Source organism: Durio zibethinus, chromosome 5 (assembly GCF_047325235.1).
Source record: "Durio zibethinus cultivar Kanyao isolate XHJ-2024 chromosome 5, ASM4732523v1, whole genome shotgun sequence".
In the NCBI taxonomy this organism is placed as follows: Eukaryota; Viridiplantae; Streptophyta; class Magnoliopsida; order Malvales; family Malvaceae; genus Durio; species Durio zibethinus.
Window position 1 is genome coordinate 33,221,972 of NC_143166.1, and position 25,432 is coordinate 33,247,403.

General features: G+C 34.4%; 3 protein-coding genes and 1 pseudogene across 3 annotated transcripts; 3 read left to right on the forward strand and 1 right to left on the reverse strand.

Annotated features, from left to right (window-relative positions):
* Window positions 1-953: 953 nt before the first annotated feature.
* On the forward strand, window positions 954-1,348 carry LOC111283205 (auxin-responsive protein SAUR23-like; annotated as a pseudogene).
* Window positions 1,349-7,839: 6,491 nt separating this feature from the next.
* On the forward strand, window positions 7,840-8,454 carry LOC111283206 (auxin-responsive protein SAUR24-like). Its single transcript, XM_022871656.2, has one exon. It carries the CDS (start codon window positions 7,944-7,946, stop codon window positions 8,226-8,228), a length of 285 nt encoding a protein of 94 aa, XP_022727391.2. The 5' UTR covers window positions 7,840-7,943; the 3' UTR covers window positions 8,229-8,454.
* An 878-nt stretch (window positions 8,455-9,332) lies between these two features.
* On the reverse strand, window positions 9,333-19,565 carry LOC111283211 (pentatricopeptide repeat-containing protein MRL1, chloroplastic-like). The gene is made up of 19 exons (XM_022871660.2): window positions 18,953-19,565; window positions 17,784-18,514; window positions 17,391-17,622; window positions 17,100-17,163; window positions 16,842-16,986; window positions 16,615-16,730; window positions 16,069-16,197; window positions 15,792-15,965; window positions 15,551-15,715; window positions 14,688-14,828; window positions 14,296-14,395; window positions 12,992-13,100; window positions 12,777-12,868; window positions 12,227-12,317; window positions 11,609-11,840; window positions 11,423-11,515; window positions 10,861-10,909; window positions 10,465-10,558; window positions 9,333-10,075 (listed from the first exon to the last, which is right to left on the reverse strand). Exons 2-19 carry the CDS (start codon window positions 18,373-18,375, stop codon window positions 9,838-9,840), a joined length of 2,856 nt encoding a protein of 951 aa, XP_022727395.2. The 5' UTR covers window positions 18,376-18,514; window positions 18,953-19,565; the 3' UTR covers window positions 9,333-9,837.
* A 2,591-nt stretch (window positions 19,566-22,156) lies between these two features.
* On the forward strand, window positions 22,157-25,297 carry LOC111282008 (uncharacterized). The gene is made up of 5 exons (XM_022869876.2): window positions 22,157-22,570; window positions 23,784-24,080; window positions 24,200-24,418; window positions 24,527-24,655; window positions 24,889-25,297. Exons 1-5 carry the CDS (start codon window positions 22,310-22,312, stop codon window positions 25,093-25,095), a joined length of 1,113 nt encoding a protein of 370 aa, XP_022725611.2. The 5' UTR covers window positions 22,157-22,309; the 3' UTR covers window positions 25,096-25,297.
* The last annotated feature ends 135 nt before the right edge of the window (window positions 25,298-25,432 follow it).

The following is a 25,432-nucleotide window of genomic DNA, read 5'->3' on the forward strand; positions in this document are numbered from 1 at the left end:
GACTTTTTACCGTGTAGCACTTAGTGACTCTCATGATATAACACTTAATTTTTGTTGACTGATGACCATCTTGATATCATTTGTGAAAATTCGTACCTAACCTGTAAAGTATTATTCATTTTGACTTGAAGACTTTACGATTTTATCTCACAAAAAAAAATTTTACAAATTTAAATTTAAATATATATATCATATCATATCCATATATTCTTTTAACATAAGATTAGATACATCACATTTTCTCAATACTATTCATAAACGAAGGATCCCAGTTTGACCAAACGGAGCAAAAGTAATTCAACTCAAACACGACTGCTTTCAACCCTTTTATCCAAAACCTAGAATTCATGGTTCCGTCAGTCTTTTAGGTTTGATGAAAAAGTTGAAGACCGCCACAAATAACACGATAAGTGCTTGGCAATACCTAGAAGGACGCATGAAATATGTGTATTTTTTAGTTTTTATACAAAAATCTTTAAGTCACTCGAGAATATTGCTCTGGATTTTCTAAAGTACGGCCCTCTGTTTTCTCAATCAAAATGGCTAATAAACCTGCTTTTGGAGTAAGCTTATCTTGACTAAGGGGTTAGTAGGTCTATTGCATCATTGGTCTGGAGCAATTTAGTGGATGCATTGTAGATAGATATAGATAATTAAGAAACAGTGAGAAAATGGTTGATTCAACTGAGCAAAGCCATGTGATTCTTTGGTGCAGTGGATCCTCTAAGAACTCACAGCTGCCAATATGGATACGACACAAGCCAAATTGGGTTTTCGTCGAAATTGAAAACTATGGCACTTCAATGTCTCCTTCATCCTCTCCAAACTCTATAAATGCCAACAGTTTTACAGCCTTCGAGCTCCAGGAACCTGACAAAATTTACAAGCTTTTTTTACTATAAGCTCTAAGTGATCTAGTTCAATTTCATTTTCAGAAACCAATCTATAAATCCTTGTTTTTCTGTTTTCACTTCAAATAAGACATTATGGGTGTTCGTATACCGTCCATGATTGCCAGCGCCAAGCAAATTCTTAAGCTACAGCTTCCTGTTACAAAAGAGAAACCAGATGTTCCAAAAGGCCACATTCAATTTATGTTGGGGAGACACAAAGAAAAAAGGTTTGTGGTTCCTATATCAGTCTTAAACCATCCTTCATTCAGAGACTTACTGAAGCGTGCAAAGGAAGAGTTGGCTTTAATCATCTGATGGGTCGTCTAACAATTACGTGCAGAGAAGATGCCTTCATAAATCTCACTTCTCGATTGCATGCCTAATAAAAGGATGAAGATTGTCAATACTTCACCATTTTGTTTTCCTTTTTTTTTTCGTTACGAAGAGAACAAAAGCTGCAAATTTCTTGGGATAATGGGACGTTGAAAATCAAAGAAAATAATTTATAGACTAACTTTAAGTACTTTCTTTTTCCTACCAACCAATTGGGGTTCGTCAAGCTAGTCGATCTTTCCATATACAATCCATTACTGATAACAAAAACCTCACTACTTTCAAATGATATATCTATGATGCTGATTGGTTTTAGGCATCAAAATATTTAAACTTTGATTTTTTATCTTCAAGTTTAATTTCTTCCAATTTCTAGCTAGTCTTACAGAAGTGGAACAAAAGGGCTCTCATTCTCTTGTTTCTGTTTTTATGTGTTATTAATTTTGAATAAGAAAAGAAAAATAGAGTATTGCTATAGTAAAGGCAAATGAAATTTGTGAGCAACATATTTTGAAAAAAAAAAACTTAATTTCACCTAACATCAGAAACACTACAATTTAAAGCTTAATTAATAACGATCTACTAAAATCATGGTCCTAAGATTACGCCATGACTACAAATATGAATAACAAAAAATAACCAACACCAAAAAACAAGAACAATTTGAAACATTCAACTAAGCAATGTTTATGAATACATATCAGCAGTTCTAAGCATGTCTTCTAACACTCCTCCTTACTTTAAGAGCTGCAAACACCAAGTTTTGTCTTTAGAAATTCAAACTCGATAACTGGCAATGGCTTGGTGAAAACATCTGTAACCTGATCTTTTATTTTGCAGTAGATAAGAACAACAGCTCCATCTTTCTGTACTTCTCTTAAGAAGTATAACTTAATATTAAAATGCTTAGTTTTCCCATGAAATACAGGATTTTGAGAGATAGCAATAGCAGTTTGGTTGTCAACAAGAATCTCCATGCTTTTCTCTTGCCATAAGTTAAGATCGATTAAAATCTTTCTCAGTCACAAAGCTTGATTAATAGCAGTTGTTGCAGCAACAAACTCTACTTCAGCTATGGATTGAGCTACAGTTTCTTATTTTTTTCAGCTCTATGAGAAAACACTAGAACCAAGTGTGAAACAATAGCCTTAAGTGCTCTTCATATCATCAATGGAACCTCTCCAATCACTATTTGAGAAATTAACCAGCTTAAACTCTTTGCTCCTTGTGTATTTAATGCCAAAATCACATATCTAAGTACCCTCTTTGTAGCCTTGAGATGCTATTTGTTTGTATAGTGTATAAATCGAGACAAAATGCTTACAGCATTCAAAATGTCAAAGCAAGTTGCTGTGATACATTAAGCAACCAATCAGGCTTCTGAAATATGCTTGATCAATCTTCTTTGTTCCATCTTCTTTACAGAGCTTTTTCTTTGAGTTCATCAGTATGCTCATTTCTTTACATTCTTCGAGTTTAAACTTCTTCAGAATCTTTTTGGCATATTTCTTTTGATAGATGAAGACTTCATGTTCATTCTATATGATTTTCATTCCAAGAAAAAAGGTCATCAATCCAAGATTTAACATCTCAAAAAACTCCATCATCTCTTGCTTAAACTTTTCCATAATACTTGTGTTGTTTCCTATCACAAGTAGGTCATCACATATAGTGAGATGATAAGATTGTCAGCTACATTGTGCTTGACTTATAATATTGATTCAGATAAGCTTTTAGCAAATCTTAACTTTTGTAAATGTTTATCAATCCTGCTGTACCAAGCTCTTGGAGCTTGCTTCAATCCGTAAAGTACCTTTTTAAGAAGATAGATATTGTCTTTTTCTCCTTTCTTTACGTAGCCTTTCGGTTGCTCTACATAAATTTTCTCCTGCAAAAAATCATTAAAGAATGCTAACTTGACATCTAACCGGTATACCTTTCAATTCTTTTATGCTACAACGGCAAGTAAGAGCCTAATGGTGTCGAGTGTAGTGACTGGTGTGAAGGTATTTAAGTAGTCCACACCAAGTATTTGAGCATATCCTTTAACCATGAGGCTAGCTTTATACTTGTTGATTGAGCCATCAACATTAAGCTTGGTTCTATACACCCATTTAACTCTAATTACCTTTCTGTTTTAGGGTCGATCAACCAACTACCATGTTTTATTCTTTTTAATAATTAATAGCTCATTTTTCATTGCAGCAATTCAATTTTGATCCGTCTTAGCTTCTTCATAATCTATAGGTTCACATACAGCAATATTACATCTTTGATAAACATCATAAAGTAGTCTTGTGCCTCTAATAGGACTGTTATCCACCATTTCATTCTCTCAGTCTCCAATGCTTTGTTTTACTGTGTCCAAAACAAAAAACTTGAGCTTGGGCTCTTTTGAAGATGGATCCATCTTCTTTGCATCATCCCAGTTTCACTATTCGTCTTCCATAAAGTGCACATCCCTGCTTATCATAATTTTTTTAGTTTGTGGTTGGAAAACTTTATAAGCTTTTACAAGCGAGCTGTAGCCAATGAAGATGCTTGGAAGTGCTCTTTTATCCAGTTTATCTTTCTTAATCTGTGGAACATAAATGAAGCACAAACATTTAAATATTTTAAAGAAATTTAGAGATGGTTTATAACCATACCATGCCTCAAAGGGTGTTTGATCCTTCATTACTATTGTAGGAAGTTTGTTTTGCAAAAAAAAAAAAATTTACTCCCAAAATTGCTTTGGTAACTTCTTCTCATATAGCATACATCGTGTCATCTCCAATATGAATCTATTCCGTCTCTCATTTACTCCATTTTGTTGTGGAGTGTATGGAGTGATTAATTGATGTTGGATGCATATCTCCTCACAAAAATGATTGAATGCTTCAGAGGTGTACTCTTTGCCATTGTTTGAACTGAAAGTTTGAATTCTACAGTCATTCTTGTTCTCAACTCTGGCTTTAAAGTTTCAGAAGACTTGAGCCACTTCTGACTTATGCTTCAAAAAGAAGATCTAACACACACGGTAGAAATCATCAATAAATGCAACATAATAAAGATTACCTTTCAGAGAAGGCATTCTTTGTGGGCCTGCAATGTCAGTATGAATTAATTGTAGCTTCTTTGATGCTTTCCATGTTACCTTAGGAAATGGTTTCCTATTTTGCTTTTCAAACTGACATGCTTTACAGTTTAGAATATGATCATCAAGTTTTGAAAGATCATTTGTCATCTTTTTAGATTTCATCTTGAGTCCTCTGATGATGATAGTGCCCGAACCTCTTGTGCCATACTTTAGTGATATTTTCTTTGATTGGGAAAGCAGTTTGCTCCTCCTATGGATTTAGAACAAAGCTTTTTTTTTTCATTTTTACTTTGAAAATATCTTGGCCAATTGCATCTTTAATCAAGCAACTTTTGTCTTTGAACATAACTTTATAACCCTTTTCAATTAGTTGTCCAACACTTAACAAGTTTTGACCAATTTCAGGAACATACAACACATCAAAAATGAACTTTGTACCTGAACAAGTTAAAATTACAACTGTTCTTTTTCCTTTCACAATTATTTACTTGCCATTACCAACTCAAACCTTTAATGAGTTTGCGTTGTTTAGTTCCCTGAATAGATCATTGTCATGTGTCATGTGATTAGTATAACTACTGTTTATTAGCCAACTCTCACTTGATTCGATGCCAGAGAAATATATAGCTACGAACAAATGATCCTTCTCCTCTTGATCGGTAATATTTACCTCTTCACCATGTTATCGATTTTTGTTTTTATAGATAATAGCTTCACACCCCATCTGATTGAATTTATTGCACTTAACATCAAGTTTTCTCCGGCATCTAAATGGAGAATGACCCTTCTTTTTGTAGTGTTCATAAAGTGGATAACATTTCTTCTTATTTTCATTTTTTTCTTTTGCATTGGCTAATGTTGTACTTGCCCCATTTTTTTCAAAATCCTTCTTCTTATTCCTTTTATTTTTTGCCATGTTTTGATGCTTGGGTGCCAAAGCTCCTCGGTTGTTGTATCCTTCCTCATCAATCTTCCTTGTTCTTATGCTTGCAATGCATTAAGCAATTATGCTAAGAAAATTTTTTATAGATCTTTGGTATTCTCCAAGATAGTAATGGTTGCTTCATATCTTTCAGGTACTGTAACAAGAATTTTTTTTAAAATTCTTAAGTCAGTAAATTCAGATACAATAAGCTTTACTTTGTTTGTGATATTAAAAAGCCTGTCGAGGTAATCTTTAATTCTCTCGGAGTCCTTCATTCTTTAAAGTTCAAATTCCCTGATTAAGTTCAGGACTTGCATCCCTTTAATTCTTTCATCTCCTTCGTATTCATTCTTGAGATAATCTCATATCTCTTTTGCTTACTTCAGAGACATGATATGAGTGAAAATGGTGGATGAGACTGCAGCAAACAAGTAGGCATTTGCCTTTGATTTCTTTATCTTATTTTCTTTCTATGCTTTCATCTGTGCCATGGTGGGATTGTTTAGAAGTGCAAGAATTTGATAGTCTTCTTCCACTGCTTCCCAAAGATCCAAAGTTTTCAAGTATGTCTCCATATGTACTACCCAAATCTGGTAGTTGTCTCCGTCGAATACTGCCAGAGCAATTGTGGAGAGATTGGCTTTAGCTTTTATGATGCATCAAATTCATACACAGATCCCTTAAGAAGAAAGCTCTAATACCAAATGTTATTAATTTTGAATAAAAAAAGAAACACAGAGTATTGCTATAGTAAAAGCAAATGAAAATTGAGAGCAATGTATTTTGAAGCAAAGAAAACTCTATTTTATTTAACATTAGAAACATTACAATTTAAAGCTTAATTAATAACGATCAATAAAATCATGATCCTAATATTACGTCATGACCACAAACATGAATAACAAAAAATAACCAACAACAAAAAACAAGAACAATTTGAAACATTCAACTATGCAACGTTTATGAATCTGCATTAACAGTTCTAAACACGTCTTCTAACATTATGGACAAAAATTAAATGTTCTGTCAAAACGTAATGAGTTATTTCATCCATTCTCTTTTCTTCTTTCTTTTATTATTTTGTAATAACTCATTCTAAATGTTTTAATGAGATCCCTTAGTAATACATTGATCTCAATGACCAGGATATTAAAGTGAGAACTACAACAAAATCAAAGAAAATTGAAAGCAGTAAAGTGTAAAAAGCACAATTAAGAAGATTTTTTTTTTTTACGAAAATTTCAAAAGTAAATAAATTATTCGATTTTTCAAATTAGAATAGAATATGTAATACTTGATGACTTAAAAAACAATTATTGTAAATCATGCATTTTAAATAACTCCAACAATAAATCATTAGCTGAACTTGCATCTAAAATCACCCGTATAAAAAAAATGATATTATCAATTGAGCTAACCTCTTAGACAATTAAGAAGATATCGATATTGGGAAATGTACAATATTATTGCACACATCTTTGCGCATTGTAAAAGGATATTCCCCAAGTTTATATTTTGGTCATGTTCTTGATATCAGTCGCTCTGGATCCGAGAATCCATCAATATTCATGGTTTTCTTTTTTTTATTAAAAAAAGATAATCATGGTAAGATGGTGGCCTGAAACTAGCTAGAAATTTGCCCTTTTCTCAAATTATAGAACCAAGTCCAGGATCCTATTTCTATGAAAATCTTTTGTGTAAGAAATAAGAATTAGTGCATGTGAGAGCCCAAACTTTATTGGCAGGGTGAAATTTGGTCAATCAGTCCATGTGCCCTTACCAAATAATTGCGCAGAAAAAATGGAAATTTCCATGTGTTACTCCAATCGTGTATCTATCAATCTTTGAGATTTTTAATTTCTTTCTTCCCCTCCAATCATGAACAACATTGAAAGCCTTCAAATCTTCCTAAAAATTTTCTCTAGATATGGTATTTTAATCCTTAAACAAAACCCAAAGAATAAAAATTATGAATATTTTAATTTTAAGAATAGAATTCACCCCATTGTTATGATTGATCTCTCACAGTAATATTACAATTTTCAATGTCCATCGTTCAGAGGTTGAATCGAATATTGCCATGTAACGGATGGTTCCAATCATGGAATGGAGAAAATGAAACCAAAGAATAATATTCTTATTGCAAGTGCTTAAGCTAAAGCCATACCCAAAAAAGTGCCTAATCCAACTCTAATGATCTATATTTGATGTCTAATTGTAATGGAAGCCAACCGTATGTGACGTCTTTGATGAGACTATGGAGATAGCAACAGGGGGGGACTCACGTGAATATTGTTTTATTTTCATCCAAAAACTTATCACATGAATTTGCTGCTTTGCAATCAGAGGCATCAACATTGACCAGCCATGGCTGTGTTTATATTTAGACAGTGACTTCAAAAAAAAAAAAAAATGGGTCTCTTGGCTGCACCATTAATATTCTAATAGTAAATAGTTGAGAGAGAAAGAGGAGATAATCGAGATAATTGGGCAACGCCATGTGAGTATTTGAGGGGGTGGGGTCATCTTTCGATTTCAATAGCAATCGAATTGGCCAATCTGGTCAAAGACCTTAGTGCTATAAATACAAACACCAATGAGTTCAACCTGCAAAATTACAAGTAGTGCAACTAAATTTCATTCCCAGTACTTCAGTTAACCAAAACCCACCTAGATCAGCTCGTTCTTTTCTCAATTCAATTCAGGATCAGATATGGGTATCCATTTACCTTCCGTGATTCTTCATGCCAAGCAAGTTCTCAAACTGCAGTCTAGGAACCAGACAGATGTGCCAAAAGGCCACATTGCAGTTTACGTTGGAGAAATCAACAAGACAAGATTTGTCGTTCCCATATCATACTTGAACCACCCTTCTTTTCTAGATTTGCTCAACACGGCAGAGGAAGAGTTTGGCTTCAATCACCCTATGGGCGGTCTTACAATTCCGTGTGACGAAGATGTCTTCATTGATCTCACTTCTCGGTTGCAAGCCAGCTGAAAAATGAACAAAAAAATGCTCTCGCCAGAATTTTGATGATTTTTTTAGTTAAATGATTTTATTCCATTGAAGAATATAAGAAATGTAAATGTAGATAATTTTTGACAATTGACATGACAGTGAGTGGAGAGATAGATTATATATGCTCTCTCCTACCAAGATGTTGTCAACTGATAATGAAATTCTTTGTTTTTGAATCCCATATAACTCTCTTCTATTTGGTTCTTGAGTTTGTGAATAATAAAGATAACTCCATTTATCAGAATTCTGATTGATAGTTACCTGAAAGGCTGGAAGTTAACTTCTGAGAGCCTTTGCACCAAAATAATAAATAAATAAATAGAACAATCAATTCTACATATTGTCAAGGTGATTTATGTGAAATTGAGATAATTTGAGGTACTAAAACCTGGAAGATAGAGGAAAACCCTCAATTGTTACCTTTATACACTATTAATTTCGGGTATATTTTGACAAATTGCAATGCCAGATTGCTTATAGGAATCAAACTATATTTTCATTGCAGAAAACTAAACTTGGCAATTGTGATTTGTGACAGTGTCATTAATTTTAATAATTTCATCCGTTTTTTTAACACAGTATGAAGAGTGACTAGAAGTTAATAGATTGTAAAGATTTAGGCAAAGAAAATCCTTGTATTCTACAGGATTTAATTAAAAAATCTGATTAAACTTTAAATAGGTCTATCTTATCATAATACAGTTCAAAGAAGAAACCAATCATCTTCTTGTTTAGTTTGCAACCGATAATTCTAGTTCAATTAACTTATTTTCATATGGGAAATGGCCTCAGTTTGATAAAATGAGAGATTCCTTTCCACTCCAGTAAAATATAAGAACATGTAGCCAAACCCTATGTCCGTATGGTTTGCTCCTGTAAATGACTGAGCCGACAGGGAAAAGATACATTATTTTCAGGAAAAGAAAAGCTCTTCCCATTTTAAATTTCTTTATCAGTTCTCAGCACCATCGGGTTCTTGAGCTAATGCGACTACGTTAATACACCGATTGTGCCATGGAAATGGGAAAGCTGGGAAGTTAAATCACAAATTCACCAGCTTCCAGCACTGGTTTCATTCCTCAGTTAACAAAGGGAAAAGCTCAACTTTTCTTTTTATTAACAAGCACTTATTCGAAATATATTCACGTCTCTTTGATTTGTTTTTTTTTTTTTTCTTTTGCCTTTATATGTAGAATATTTTACAAAGTGGTATACATAACTTGATGTAACAACCCTCGTACAGTTCTTATTAACCTTGACGACTAACTTAAGGTCCGTCCTTGAATCTGCATTGGACATAGAAGGTTGATTCATAAAGCATCTGCATGCACATTGAAATCCCTCACCAGCCACCACCCTCTTTACACAAAATGACCATTAGATCAGATTCACTGTTCCATTCGAAAAAGGGAGCTTCTGACTTTTCTTTGCACTTTCCTTGGATTCCAAGTTAGCAACCGGAGGATGTTCAGGTGCATGAAAGTGGATGTCATTGATTAAATTGCTAAAGAGGATCAGCTTATGTTTGAGGTAACACAAGTATTTCTTCCAAGTTGTTTCCATGTTGCCAGTTCCGAAGATTCTACTCTTAATCCAAAGACAGATTGCCAGTTCGAATGTTGCGTTGCTGATGGGAGATTCTTTTTCCCAATCGCATTTGGGAGGCATTCCACTCTCCCGGTTTTCCACAGAAAGGAGAAACAATCAGCTTTGGTTGAAACCATCTTTGTAATGCAAGGCCATTGATTCTGATTTTTCCATAGGATTCATTCCCTTGGTATGGTAGTCCAATCCTTCTCAATAATGCAGCAATTGCCTGGCCAACCCTGTCAGCCAAAATTGACATTAGAAATCATCATTCCATTCCAATTCATGAACAAGATGGACTGAAAGACAGATTTGTCAAAATATATTCTCATTGTATGAAGTATAAATTGATATGACACCTCAAGTTTCTGCTGCAAAAATAACTATTATCTAACCACAACAGTAGACAATCAACAGTTCATAAATGTCTATATTTTCTATTCTATTGGAAAATTCTTTTTTGTTCTTTAATTTAAAATATATATATCATGAACCATTAAATTAATAGCATATGATAAAGTATTAAAGATATCTAGCATTGATTGCAGCAGTGTCTCCCATTATATACTTCAGGGGTGTGCGGGGATATGTATGCGTGAATGTTTATGCATGTAGAAACTCCTCTAACCTTCCAGCAAGATTAATTGATTTCTCCCCTTCAGAGGTCAAGATTTGTGTCTTCTCCACGGGCAGTAAGACAGATAGACTAGGTAATTTTGCACCTACACAAAGATCAGCGTACCAAGAATACCAACAGCAATTAGTAATGCAACTGCATAAGCAATACCATCGCATACAAATATTATCCAATTAAATGAGTTATTTGTATCATTTGATTCTAAGTATGACAAGGAAACAATCCATAATCTAAAAATCGGACATGTATAGAAAATACTCAAAGGTCTTCGGATAAATGCTTCTCAAAATTTCAATAAAAAAGTAATCTTATGAACCAGGGATTACTTAAAAGTTGGTGCAAATCCCAGATTAAACAATAAAACAGAATAAAAGGACATCACATTACCAGCAGCAAGCCGATACTTGAGACCTTTCAATATAGTTAAGAGGTAAACCTGACAAATTTTCCACACAAATTAGTATTATGAGATTTTTAACCGAAGCGGTAGGAAGTTTGCTCAAATTAACCACAGTATAAATTGTTGAATGTTATAAAATTTTGGCATTTTATTTATATTTTCGTACATTACAACTATTAAACACATCTTTAAAATTATATCATAATATACCATGTAGGGATTTGGATCAATGAAGAAAAAGAAGTCTTACAAAAAATTGGAAAAAAACAGAAAAAGAAGAAAAACAGCAAGGGTAAAGAAAAAACAGAAACTATCTCAGGTTAATAAAATTCCATTTGTTTAAACTCTATAAGCTCTATAAAAATAAGCAAAGAAAATTATAAAGGCCAAGTAGTTCAAGCATTCATGTTGTTTGTAAACTGCATGGCATATAAATTTCCAATGCACTCTCATAAGGAAGCAGTAAGCCTCAATGCAGGCAAAGATACACTTCCTTAATGATACAGAATTTTTTTATAATATTGCAAGATAGTAGAGAGATTAACATACCTCCGCTGTATTAATTTGCAACTCTCTTGCATCTACAACAATAAGACTTTCTTTGAAGGATACACATGGAACAATCCCAAATGAAGCAGCCTCCTACAAAAGGGTAACACAGGCATTGGATAAATAGCCTCTATTTCCAAAACTTAAGCACAAAGAACTGGCTGATTACAGTTGAACATTACTTAACTCAAGTAATGAAAAAGCACTAGGATCATATTCACCAAATCCATCTATCAGTGAACTGAGGCTAGAGCGTCTTGATGAATCAGCACTAACTTCCAGGGTCTCAACAAGCCTACTTTTCAAAGAATCATCACGAGGGAGCTGCAAACATCCTAAGATTTTTGAAACAATTTCCACGGTAGGTACTGTGCCAGCAACAATAGTTTCACGGTAGACTGCCAGGGCTACTGACGTCCTAAAAACCAAGGAAGAAATCAAGATTAGTTATCACCAAAACTTTTGGTAGTTTTTTAAGTAAATATAGAAGTGAGAATCATACATAGTGCTTCTACAATCAACCCCTTTTTTTTTAACTTTACAACTATGAAGTTGGAAAATTAGCCCTACTCTGCTCTTCAGGTATCACTTACAAAGTAGTGAAAGCTAACACAACTAAAAGGAAGCATAATCTACCCTTAAGTATATGATACAGACAAGTCACAGAACATCCCTCCCCCCCCAACCCCCCCCCCCAAAAAAAAAAATCTGCAATTCTGCACAATTACTAAAATTTGTCTACTAAGATCACTCATAGTGGATTTAATTAACAAAATTCTTAAACTTGTCAAAGGAATCAAGTACCATTTGTTCTCAATATGTGGTTGTCCTGAATTAAAGGACAAAACAGGCTCACCAACCATACAAGCTTTCTCAAATCTTCGCAAGCACATGCCTTCAAAAAGATAATATTGAAAGAGTTATAAAAAATCATTGAAGATATTGAAGATGATGTGTGTGTCTGACTGTGCGTGCAAGCCTGTATGTGTTCATTATAAAATTACCTTCAAATACAAAGAGCATAATGCACAAAATCTACAAAATAAGTTTTTTATTTCTTTTTTCAAATATTATAGCATGGACATAAAGCTAATATCCACAGTATTTGAATGGATAAGAATATTTGAACTTGTTCCAAAAAACCAAAAGCACCACCTAAAACCACCAAATTCTATTCGTCCCAAAAAATAGACTTGCTACAGAAAATATGAAATTAATTTGAGAGGAGGGAATGGAGACAAAAAAGAACATGATAGACACCTACTTCTATTGGATACAGTGTAGAATAGCAAGTTCAGAGTCATTCAAAAGGTAATATCATACCACTATTATGCAATAAAAAGTTCAAACTTACCAATTATGCATCTAGACATAACAAGGTTAGGTGCAACCCCATCTTTTCTTGCCTGAGAAAGGAGCATGAGCCCTACTTCAAGATCATCCTTTCTATTAATGACAGGGTGATGGAGGAAAAAGGAGTTAATGCACTTCAGAGGTTCACCAGATAAAAGCATACATATATAGTTGACGTGTGTCATTGATACTAGCAAAACTCCAGTGTGCACTTACCTTTCACTTTCCACCAAAAGTATGGAGTATGTGATAGTATTTCGACTCAGTCCCAACTCCTTCATCTCCGATAAAACTTCCATAGCCTTCAGAAGCTGATCTGCTTCGCCTGTATTTAGGTCTACTAGTATCATTCTATACTCCAATATCATTAATAAATTATTATGTTCAAAGAAAGCTTATATTATAATTTAAGATTATCACTGCTCTAACCTTTAGCCTAAACCATTAAAGGGTTAAAAGCAATGCAGCCTTTTAAGAAAAGGCATAATACATAAAACATTTATTAATTTCAAACAACTTTCACTTTCCATATGCCAGATTAGATAGTTGCATTGATCTCTATGACAATTTAACAACTTATTTGTTTCAAAGAAAGAAAAGCCCCACAACTAACATATAAACTGATCTTGAACCGAAGTAATCTAGCAAGGTACATAGTAGCAAAGGATTACCTCAAAACTAGAGTGCACATATTATATGTTGTACCATAAGCATATAAATTTTCCATACAGACACCGAAAAGTAACTATATATCCACCTTTTACCATTCTGCACACATTCTACATTTTTAAAACTAAAAGGATAATTAAACACAGCAGCATGACAGACTTCCTTTCCAGGCTATTATGGTTTCAAGCAGGAAACAACATAGTAGCAAAAACCTCACGGAACCTAAAAATGGGTATGGAAATTGGAACCTTGCACACAGATGGACATGGAAATTGCCTTCTCTCATCTAGAAAATTTTTCTCATATCATATTGTTTTTCCCTAGCAGATATTCTATAATCCCATTTCTGCTGAGTTTCAACCTTAAGGATACCTTAATGCAAAAGAGTACTTAATATGAGATGCTAAGACAACGTTTACAAGTTTGTTTCAAAAAGATTTGTCTACCATTAGAGAACTTCCAATGTCAATCATAAATAACAAGACCACATTAAGCCATCACCTTCTTCACAAATATCCTATAAAAGCAATGCACTTCATCAAGTTATCAAGATGGTGTGATAGTGCTGTACATATGTCCATGGATAACATGTTACCACACCTTATAATTAATCCAAAGCTCCAAACATCATTGTATACCTCTAATATATGGACCTAACAGACAAGACAGCTCATGTACTCTTCACAGCTGGAAGAATCTCCTCATTATCATAAAACTTGTAAAGTAAGGAATGCCAATATGAGCAAATACAAGTATACTTTCAAAAGCAGATTGGACTTTCAAAAAATAATCAGATTATTGTATAATAAAGTATTTTCACAAATAATAATAAGTGATAGATGGAGTCTTACACAAGGAAGTAATTAAAGCATTGAGTGTAGAAACTGTTAACTTTAGTTTAGCAGCCTTTATATCCTCATACAGCCGCAGTGCCTTCTGCCAGTTTCTAGCCTGAAATAAATCAGGAAAATTATCATTGTCATGCCAGGATCGGTGGCATTACAAAATTTGTACATAAGTCAAGGTCAATGCCAGACGGCATGCAGCATGTTTGCATGCTTCAGCTGAGAAATATAAAATTCAAATGATTCAGCAAGTGTCCATTTCAGGACCAGGAATAAACCTTAAACATCATGCCTATAAGTTCGAAAATACATCTAAAATAATAATGTACTTTTTAATACATTACATATGGTAATATGCTAAATCAACATTCACAACAAGACTGCCTGATTGGACTTACATTGCTGCAAGCTCCCATCAATGAACTGTATGACACAATCCCAATATTTATCCCCTCATTCTTTGCTTCCTGCAGGATTTCAAAAGCAGCATCCAGCTTTCCAGCATGCCCTGCAACATCTATTAATGCACTGATAAACACCTGCATTAAAGTAAACTTGATTAAGATGACCAAAAGAGCCAAGAAAGAGTGTAATCAAAATACAGTAAACAATGAAAATTACTGGCCAAAGAAAAAAATGATGTCAATTGTCTGAAATCAAGAACATGGCAACTTACATGCAAAATTTGATTGTAGTTTAGCGAACCTCAAGCTAATTAAAAGTCTTGGAAGTTGGAACAAGAATGTGTTAAATCCAGTCAAGGGCATTGCAGTCATTTTCTTTGGGCCAAGAAGCAGGTGAGGTGGACCAATTAGCTTCTGTTGATCAGTTTTGTGGACCAGAAATCAGGTTTAAATTCTCAACCCGAAATATTGGATCTGTACTTAAAGTAGCTTTTCAGTGCTAGACTTTGATGATTAGATAAGATACCAAATTAAGGGAGATATTTCTTTCCCCCGTTGTAGGATATAAATTTAATTATGTGTCACCAGCATTATCTGACAGAAAAGCCCTACACTAAAGTACTCACAGATTTAAGTCTCAAAACAAGAGACTTTGCAAGCTCAAAACTAAGACCAAGAGGAGTATTGTAACAAGAAAGAACCTCACCCTACCCAACACCAATCACGTCTTAAAACACTATTCCCCATTCTCAAGGGAGGGGGGGACCCAAAAGATAAAAAGGAGGCAAAAAGATGGACCAAAAAAGGGCGAATGGGGGGAGGAGGAGAAAAGGAAAGGAAAAGAAGTAAGAAAATACCTCGTCAGGAGCCACACCTTTCCTTTTCATGTCACTATAGACACTGCATGCAAACTCCAAATCACCAGTTTGGCTGCAACAATTAACTGCAATTGTATAAACTTCTGGAGTGCCCCTGATGTTAAATTCATGCATCATCTTGTATACTTCCCATGCCCGATCAACCTTTAAGCAATTTATGCTGAGACATTACAGAAATAAAGGAATACTGAGAAAATAGGAGAAGAATCAGTATGCACACCTGACCAGCATTTGAGCATGCCTTCATCAATGCACCAACAGTGATGTGGTTAGGCTCTATAGCCTGTGTTTCAGCCATCATTTCAGCTAACACATCAAAAGCACGATCCACTGCTCCAGATTGACCACATGCAGTGATAAGTGCATTGAATACAACTCGGTCAGGCTTTACATTCTACCGCATACATTGTTTTCGTCAGTGTGAAGAAAACTATATACATAGGATAAAATAACTGCTAAATAAATACAAAATAAATAATTTATTGTCATGACAATACCTTAGATCTCATTATTCCATAAGCACCAAATGCTTTGGCCACTTGCCCAGCTCTGGCACAACCATCAATCAGTGCTCCATATGTGTTAACATTAGGTTCCACTCCAGAATTAACCATCTCATGAAATACCTAGGGAGTCAGATTAACAATCAGTTTACTAGTAAGTTATACATTGATTACGAAATGTAATCGAAAAGCCAATAAGAACCAAAGGTTCATCAGTTAGCTTTGGTCATCATAAGATATACAATGAAAATTTGGAGAAGCACCATTTATATCAGTTTGGCACTCAAAGACACTTGGACAAACACATTTAGAAAAGAAAGTTGTTCATGCAGAAATTTCAATTTCAAATTTCCAAAACAGAAAATGATTAAATAAGAAATTTCTTTTTCGACAAAATCAATCAGGTTGAGAGGGAAGAATTTCCATGTCAGGGTGGAAACATTAGGTAAAGCAAAATGAGAATGCAAACTGTTGCAGCAGGGACACCCAAACAGTAAAATTCTTGTTGGCACCAAGAAAAGCTAGAAGAAGTTTCCACACCTCAAACATTGTATCAACCTTTCCACGTTTGGCACATGTAGATATTAATGTAGTGTAAAGTTTACAATCAGCTTTGAACCCAGCTTCCTGGACAAGTCGCAAAACTTCAAAGGCTCCTAAATTTTGCAAAGACATTAGATATTCAAAGCATATTCACAAGAAAAGTAGCCTGTTCTGATTGAGAGTCTAAAAGCACCAAACAGACTCACAACACATAATGGACTCACCCTCTGAATCTTTAGAACTTGCACATACGGATGTCAGCATATTAAATGTACTCAAGGTTGGGTTTCGAATCAGCTTTGTGAAGCGGAAAGCTTCTTTAACTGCCTTATTCCTACTGCAGATTTTGAAAAACTTTGCATGATGAACCTGACACCAAAGAATTTGATATTCTCACAAAAGACAATACAAATGTGAGATTAACACTAGTCCTTTTTTTCTCTGACAAAAACAAAGAAATATATCTAAATTACCAGCACTACCTTATTCATATCCAGTAAACCCCTTTGTTCCATATCTTCAAGCAAATCTACACAGTCACTTAACCTAATATGAATCAAAAGACAAGATAAAGAGGTGCAAAGAAATGATAAAAGAAAAAGGAAAGGTTATTAGAGATGCCAAATTAACATTTCTTGATGCGGGATAAAAAAAATGACGAATTTCACCTCAGTATTACTTCAGTTTAAAGTCAAGCTTTTGATATGATAATAAATTAGTCTTACCAAAGGGGACAGATGAAGTTTCCAATCAAGAAGAGAATGGCAAGTTACCTTCCATTTCTTAGTAAATGATTGTAAGAACTGAGATGCTCTTCAGGATGGTGCTTGTTATTAGCAAGCATTCTATTTGGGAAGGGAAACTGGGGAAACTTTCCATCCTCCTCCTGAATCAAGTGTCTTTTGTCATTTTCTCTTGAAGATTCCCTACCCCTTCCAATGTCATTTCTTTCATGAGAAAAACCTCTTTTGGAATATGCCTGAGTTACTTTTCCTTCAACCATATCTGGATGAAAAGTGTCCTTTAAATATGTTAGTAACCAGGAAAGCCAAAATTCAGGACAAACTGCTGAAATATGAAGTAGTGTAAAGAAAAGAGATGTTGATGCTAAACTACAACATACATTAAAAAGGATCATAATGACAGATGTCTTTTTATGGAATAACCTGCAGTTTGGAGACGGTTCACTGATAACTGGGACTTGTTTAGTACACTATTCTGCTTCAGTGAAGAAAAACTTTTGGTATTTGGGAAGAAGACATGAGAAGATGCTGCTTTCAGATTTAGACCATTGAAGTTTGTAGAAGATTTTGCAACCAATTGGTCAGCCTCATAAAAGGTGTGAAGCTCTTCTCTGACAGATTCTCTGAATCTGTCATAATGTCTGGTAACTTCTCCTTCTCCAACAAGGACATCAACATCTTCTATAAGAACTGAAGAAGGCTCTACAGCTAGTCTAGGGAAATCAGCTTCAAATTCATTTACTCGTTCAAATTCTTCCAGATGAAGTTCAGACATTTCTGTTGCAAACATAAGCGGCAGAACTGCTCCTGATTCAAATAGCACAGTAGGTGGACGAGGTAGATCTGTAGTTCCAGATTCTTCAGAAAAATCAGAATCATTAGCATTAAATGCAAGACAATCAGCACCATTTGACTCCAATGCTTTCACCAACATATAATCATCATTCACCACGGTAGTTTCCTGAAACTGTGAAAGCGCCTCTTTACTTCCGGAAGCATCGGTCGCTTCCCTCATTTTCTGTTAAACCATTCTTTTCTTTTACAAAGGTCTCCCTTTGAAGATCCCCGATGACAAGAATCTGACTGTCAGCAGTCGAGATCACCACATCTTTTCCTCCTAGTTGTTGAGGTAAACCTCTTGAGGAACCAGATACCTGAGCAGGGGCATCATATTAGAAAAGCTAGTCACTGCAGGAAACAAACTCAACTAAACCCAAAGGTAACCCAAATTTTAGAAATTGGTGAATCCTAATATAGAAAGCAAAATCATCATAACTACAATGAAAAAAACTGTGCTTTCAAGTTAGTTCTACAACAATTATAATATAAACATAACTACATATAAATTTATGATCAAGAACTTGTTCTGATTCTTCTGAATGTTTAAAAATCCAAACCTTCTCAGTTTAGCTATGCATTCACAACTAAAATTTCAGACTTCATCAGACAGTAATTTCCATAATTATAATAATTGATCCACCTCTTAATAGTTAATCATGAGCAAGATAAAGGAAACCAACTAAAAAAACCCAATTTAGCAAAACATAATATAAACCAAAACAGAAACTTCCAATTCCAATCAGTTAACTCACTTTTCTCGAAGTCTCGCTCTTTCTAGAAAACTGATTGTAGCAAGCAAGAGATAAAGCAGATAATGAGGCGACGCCGATGATAACGAGAACAAAATTGAAGTCGATAGAAGGTCTGACGATAAAGTGAGGCGATCGGAGGCGTATATACCCCAAGTTTTTGTGTTTCTTTCTGAGAGAAGAAGCACCACTGGAAGGCCTGAGAGTGTAGGTGAAACCAAGGAATTGTCGGCTGATTAGGTGGCCGCTACCTGAAGAAAGCAATGGAGAAGAAGGTTGGACGGTTGAGGTTCGGAATTTTGAAGAGAAGAAGATTGTGTTAGAATCCATTGAAAAGAGAAAGCAGAGGAGGAGGCTATGGAGTGACGAAAGGACCAATGTTCTGTTTAAGACCAGTCAAAACACCAACGGATATTGCTGCTGACGTGGCAAATATTGCCTTTTTTATTAAATTTCGTAAAATTGGAAAAATAAATCAATTCCCAACGCATATTTTTTGTCGTTCGCCAAAAAAAAAAACTATAGTTTTCTCGAGAAAATAAGACAAAAGAAAATTTGATCATAAAACAAGAACAAATAAAGCAAGACTTGACAGAAGGACGAATGAGAGACGAACCGTTATCAGAAAATCAAACCATAGCACATAGAAATTGTATATATTTATAAGTAATATATTGAAATTATTGCAACTGGAAAAGAAAATAGAAGAGAAACAGAAATACAAGATTAAATTACTGTAATCAAATGTTGAAGATTTCTTCAAGTTCCGGTGAATCGAACGGGAAAATTTTGAAAGGGATCGTAGAAAACTTTGCAGAGAAGCAACAAAAAACTGGGCTGAACTAATTTAGGAAGCGAAAGGCTTTGCCCGTAGGGATGGCATCGAGTCAGGTTCGGGGCGGGTTTTACTCGCCCCGAACCCGACTTGATTTTATGCTCTATTAAATTTAAATTCGATTCGAATCAAATCAGATGTGATTTATTTAATAATATTTAATTAGATAGGATCGGGTTTTAGACATATCCGATTCCGATTGTTACTTAATTTTATCTGATCCGATTTCGATCCGAAATCTAAAATTCAAAAAAAATTTGATCTTATAAGATCGAGTCAGATCGAAACTCGTCGATGATGGGCTTGATTGCCGTTCCTGTTTACCTCTACCTATTGGCTATTTGGCTTTTCAATTTCTATTGGATTGGGTCCTTCAATTTATAGAATTTTTTAATCCACATAGCTGACCCAAACCCTAACCTCTTGCCTATTTCGCTTTACAATTTCTATTGGATTGGGTCCATCAAGTTATAGAATTCTTTTGAACCGACACACCCAAACTATAACTTGCGTCTTGATTTGAGTTTAGTTGGGCCTTGACTATAATGGGCCCAATAACACTTTAACGTCTAAAATGAGCTAACGGTGCTGCTTCAAGTTTTTCTGTTACCAATAAAAATATGAAAATACGAAAAAATGGTATTATATTATTAATTGAATTTAAATATTAATTTTAATAAAATTTATTTAGTATTATTTTTTTATTTTTTTCAAATATAATTATAATCTTTTTTTTAATATAATTACAGTAAATTTAATTATTATTTTGAATTTTATTAAAATTAATCCTATCACGACACTAAGTAAGCAACTGGGATAAAAAAATAAAAAACTGGATTAAAATTTTCAAAAATATATATGGTTAACACTTTTCTAGTTTCTTCTAGTTTCTTCTAAAATCTCTGTGGAGCGGATGCGTCACATATGATATGAAATAATTGTGGTCCTTTATGGACTAATTTAGGATTAAAAAAAATAAGAACCAATGGGAGCTCGAAACGTCTCAAGAACATAATATTGCTGAGGCTGCAGGTGATTGGATCCTACCCAAAATACAAGCAATTTAGGCACGAGATCAAAACTCGATAAAGACAATCATTAATAGTCGGGAAATTATGTGGTGCATACCTTTCTAGTGTGAATAAACTTGATGTTGCTTTTACTATTTATTTTTTATTTTTAAAAATAAAAAATTGAAATAAGAGACAAATAATAAAAAATAAAAAAAAATCACTAGAACAAAGTCTAAATAAGAGAAAATATGATTGGATATTTCAATCCTTACTATTACATTTTTCCATCTCCACCACACATCAACGATTCATAGTTCACCGACGGTGACAAATGTGCAACAGCAAATATCAGACTCGGCATCCGTCACAGGTGATAAAATGTGATACATCTTCCATCAGATGGTCACCACCTGGCACAGATGGTGACAGAGTACGAACACAAATCACATGAGGGTCGAAAGTCTACGCGTCACCGGCTTAGTAGGAACGACAAAAGTAAAAAGGTAGGAATGGACTTTTTGCGTGGTGCATTCCGGTTATGTCTAATCTCTATTTTTGGAGGCTCCCTAACCGCCCCACGTGTCCCAGCCACAAATGGAGGAGTGGTCTCAATTCCATCTTCTTTTCTTAGGATCTGTTTGGTTTTTAATATATATAAATTTTTCCTCCTTACTCGTTAATAAATTTGATAACTCTAAATTCGTATAATATAAAATATTAAAAATTTATATATTTATATTAAATTTTATATAAAAATTAAATATCATAATTTATTACATAAAATATAAAATATATTTTTTTAATTTTATTAAATTTATTTATAATTTTTATTAAAATTTTAAATAATATTATTATATTTTTTATTTATATTATTTTTATATAATATTATTTTATCATGATTGAAATTATCAAATTTACTTTAAAAAAGGTAAGAATGTGAGTTTTGTCTTGATTATATATCATTTACGGATTATTGATTGATTTATTTTTAATATATTAAATTATAATTTTTATTAATAGATGTAATTTCATGGAATGAACAAAAATATAATGATTTTGACATTGCATTTTTAAATCTAGATAATAACTATATTTAAAGAAATTAAAATCAAGTCACATTTATGTTCGGAGGAAATTATTACTACTATTTTTTGTTGATGTGCTTTGCCTTTCCTTTTTTTTTTTCACAATTACAAAAAGAAAGAAATCCAAAAAGCCGTTTTCATGAAAATGAAACCAAACATGTCTCAACTTTAGCTTAAAGAAGAAAAAGACGTTACGAAACATGACACAGAACAAACAGTCTCCTCAGTGCATTATCTCTGTCGTATAAAACAGCCTGAAGCCAAAGCTCCAAAAGAGAATAGAAGTCACCCACAGGCCAAAGCTAAACCTCTCATAACTTTAACTCGTTTTGGAGTCACGAAAAAAACACAGTGCTTATCACAGGACTCACAAGAAAACCAGTGGCTTTTGCAAGAAAGAAAGAAAAAAGAGAGAGGCAAAGAATTAATGGAGACAAGTACAGCAGCAACAGGAACGCCCCTAGAGAAGAAAAGTGAGCAGGTGCTAGACGGTTCGGATATAATGGAGTTGGTTGAGAACGAGGAGGTGTTTACTAGTTTCGTGGATCATAAGTTCAAGGAGCTTGATAAGGACAGCGATGGTCAGCTTTCTGTGCAGGAGTTACAACCTGTTGTTGCTGATATTGGTGCTGCTATTGGCTTGCCTGCTCAGGGTTTTTCTCCTGATTCTGACCATATTTACTCTGAGGTTTGTCCCCAAGTTTTCCCATTTTTTTCCTGGTATAGTATTTTTTTTTTTTTTTGTCTCCTGGAAAATTCATGCATGTTAGCATTCTTTTCCTAGTAAATACCTGTAACAAGATCAGGAAACTATTAAGGAAAATAGGATGAAAATAATATGCCCAAGTCATTATGATTCATGAAATGAAATTTTGAGTGTAGAGGTAGAAACAGAAACTATTTCAAAGAGGAAAAAGCAGACTACCACTAGGCACTGATGTAATTAAGTTGCTGGAAATTTTCCTGATTGAAGAAGTTAACAGGTAAGGGGTTGCATATTTGATACTCACTCTTCAGTTGTCCGTTTCGTCTTAGAAGCTTTCTAATTCTACCATGCGATCATCACCTTCAACAGATTAGAGTCGGAATATTGTTTACTTTCTAGTTTTTCAATTTGCAATAATCCTAATCTTTTGGTCATCACTTTGTCAGCGTTTTGCTAATGGTTGTCCATGTTTGAATAGAAAGTGATTGTAGTTTGACTAATTGCCTTCTTGGGGCTGTGCAAGAAACCACAAATTCTCAAAATTTCCATTTCTTGCTAGCTCGAGCACACTCGACCTATTGTTCAATTTGGTCGGTGTTATGGGCGACTTTCTGCTTTTCCCACTTGGACTTTTTTTTTGTTTTTCATGTTCCTTTTATCCTCATACAGGGTGGAATCTAATGACGAATATGGTGGAAAATAGGGCTATCTTTTTGGAACTTTATCGTGCATATAAGTCATGAATAATTAATGGGACAAAAGTCCGGTTGTCCTTTGTATTAACCATTTGCCGAAGTTTACCATCAAATACTATATAATTTGTTGATGAGATAAATTGATGTAATATACAATAAGCACAGAATTTAATTCTAGTTAACCCCTCCCCCTGTTAAGGGAATGATACAATTAGGGACAAGACAATGGAGCACTACTCCCATGCCTGAGAAAAGGAAAAGCAGGTAAGACTCTGGGCCATGTCCGAGGTCTGTGTAATTTCTCATTATTATTCTCTCCACTCCACTCTTAGGATGAAAAATAAGTGCATAAGCTGCTGGTTATATATGTGTTTTTAGGTTAGCAAAAAAGTCAATACTTTTTCTGATTTGAGATTGGAAATTAGGAATGGATTATTGTAGGATAGGTTCATCGGAGTGGTGATGGGATATAGAAGCTGACATTTAGACATGTTTTTCAGGTTTTGAATGAATTCAAGCATGGAAAACAAGAAAAAGTGAGCAAGACTGAGTTTAAAGAGGTTCTTTCTGATATTCTACTAGGTATGGCCGCGGGTTTGAAGCGAGACCCTATTTTGATCCTCCGTATTGACGGAGAAGACCTCTTGGAGTTTATCAATGGTCCAAGTTATGAAGCAGAGATGGTGTTCATATTTTCACGGATAGGGTTAGATGATGCATCCCTGCATGACTGCATTATTAAGGCTTTGGAGAAACTTACAGTTGATCAAGGAATGCCCCCTTCGTCAGATTCTTGGGTACTTGACTTTCCACATCTATAGTTCAGTCAGTAATAGTAACAAAACATAGGGAAAACTTAAGCCTTTGTTTCCATCGTTCGTTGACCACTTCTTTCTGTCTTCTGTTGCTTGTGTAGGTTATGAGCAACATAGTGGAACCAGCTTTGCTATCATGGGATGGCAATGATCAAGTGAAACCTGTCTCTCAAGAAACATTCTTGGAAGAATTTAAGAAAGTAGCAGAGCTTGTGGCTCAACATCTCAAGGAGCAGCCTGTAATTGTTGCTCATAGTGTAAACACCTTTGATGGAAGTGGCATTAAAAGACTACTATCTAACAAGTTTGAACTAGACAAGGTATTGCCCTTGTTGTCTCACTCCAGTCTCTGTGTATGTTGGATTTAAGAAGGAATGCTTTTCTCTTGTACTACCCTTGATAATCAATTCTTTCACTTTGCAATGCAGTCACTGAATATAGCTTTAGAAAATGTGCCAAAAGATCAGAATGGGAAAATATCAAAGGAGTATTTACGTGTGGTGCTAGATGTAGTGGCTCCATCAGCTGGTTTACCTCCAGTCGGTGCAGTTGAGCAGGTACTGCAACGATACATCACACTTACTTCTTAAGTTGATCGATAGATATTAGACAAGCTTGCAAACTGCAATATCAGCATTATTTCCCAAGCGTTGCTGGGGACTCCTATGGTTATTTACAAAGAGCATTATCAGAATAGATCGCCTCACCTTAATTTCCTTTTTCTTTGTGGTCAATATAGAGAAGAATACCATATTTCATTCCACTTACTAAAGCTCTTGAAATTCTCCAGATCGATAAGGTTATCACTGATATTTTCAACATGATCAATGCGGATGACGGGAAGATGGTTAAAGAAGATGAGTTCAAGAAACTATTGACAGAGATTCTTGGGAGCACCATGCTGCAGTTAGAGGGCAATCCCATCTCAGTTTCTTCAAATTCTGTTGTTCATGAGCCCCTTGCATCATCCTCATCGCTTTTGCAGCCATCATCCTAGTTGCCTATTACAGTTACCTCATATATATCAGAGGGTAACAAAATAAAATGGGACAACACATTTTGTTTAATCAAGTAAATTATCACTAGAGTAAGTTGTTTGCTATGTGCAGTTCATTGGATTGTGCTAATGGAACATATTACTATAACTTATACATGCAAATACAGATAAATTAGATGGAAGTAAGACTTGTCATTGGCTTTTTAGTTTTTAGAGTAAACCAAAAGCTTCTGTTATCAGCTAAAAACTGCACTTAGACAGAGATCTGCAGAGATTTTGGTTAGCCCTTGGTGAAACCGTAATAAATAATGCAAGAAAAACAAGGTCCAATCCAAAC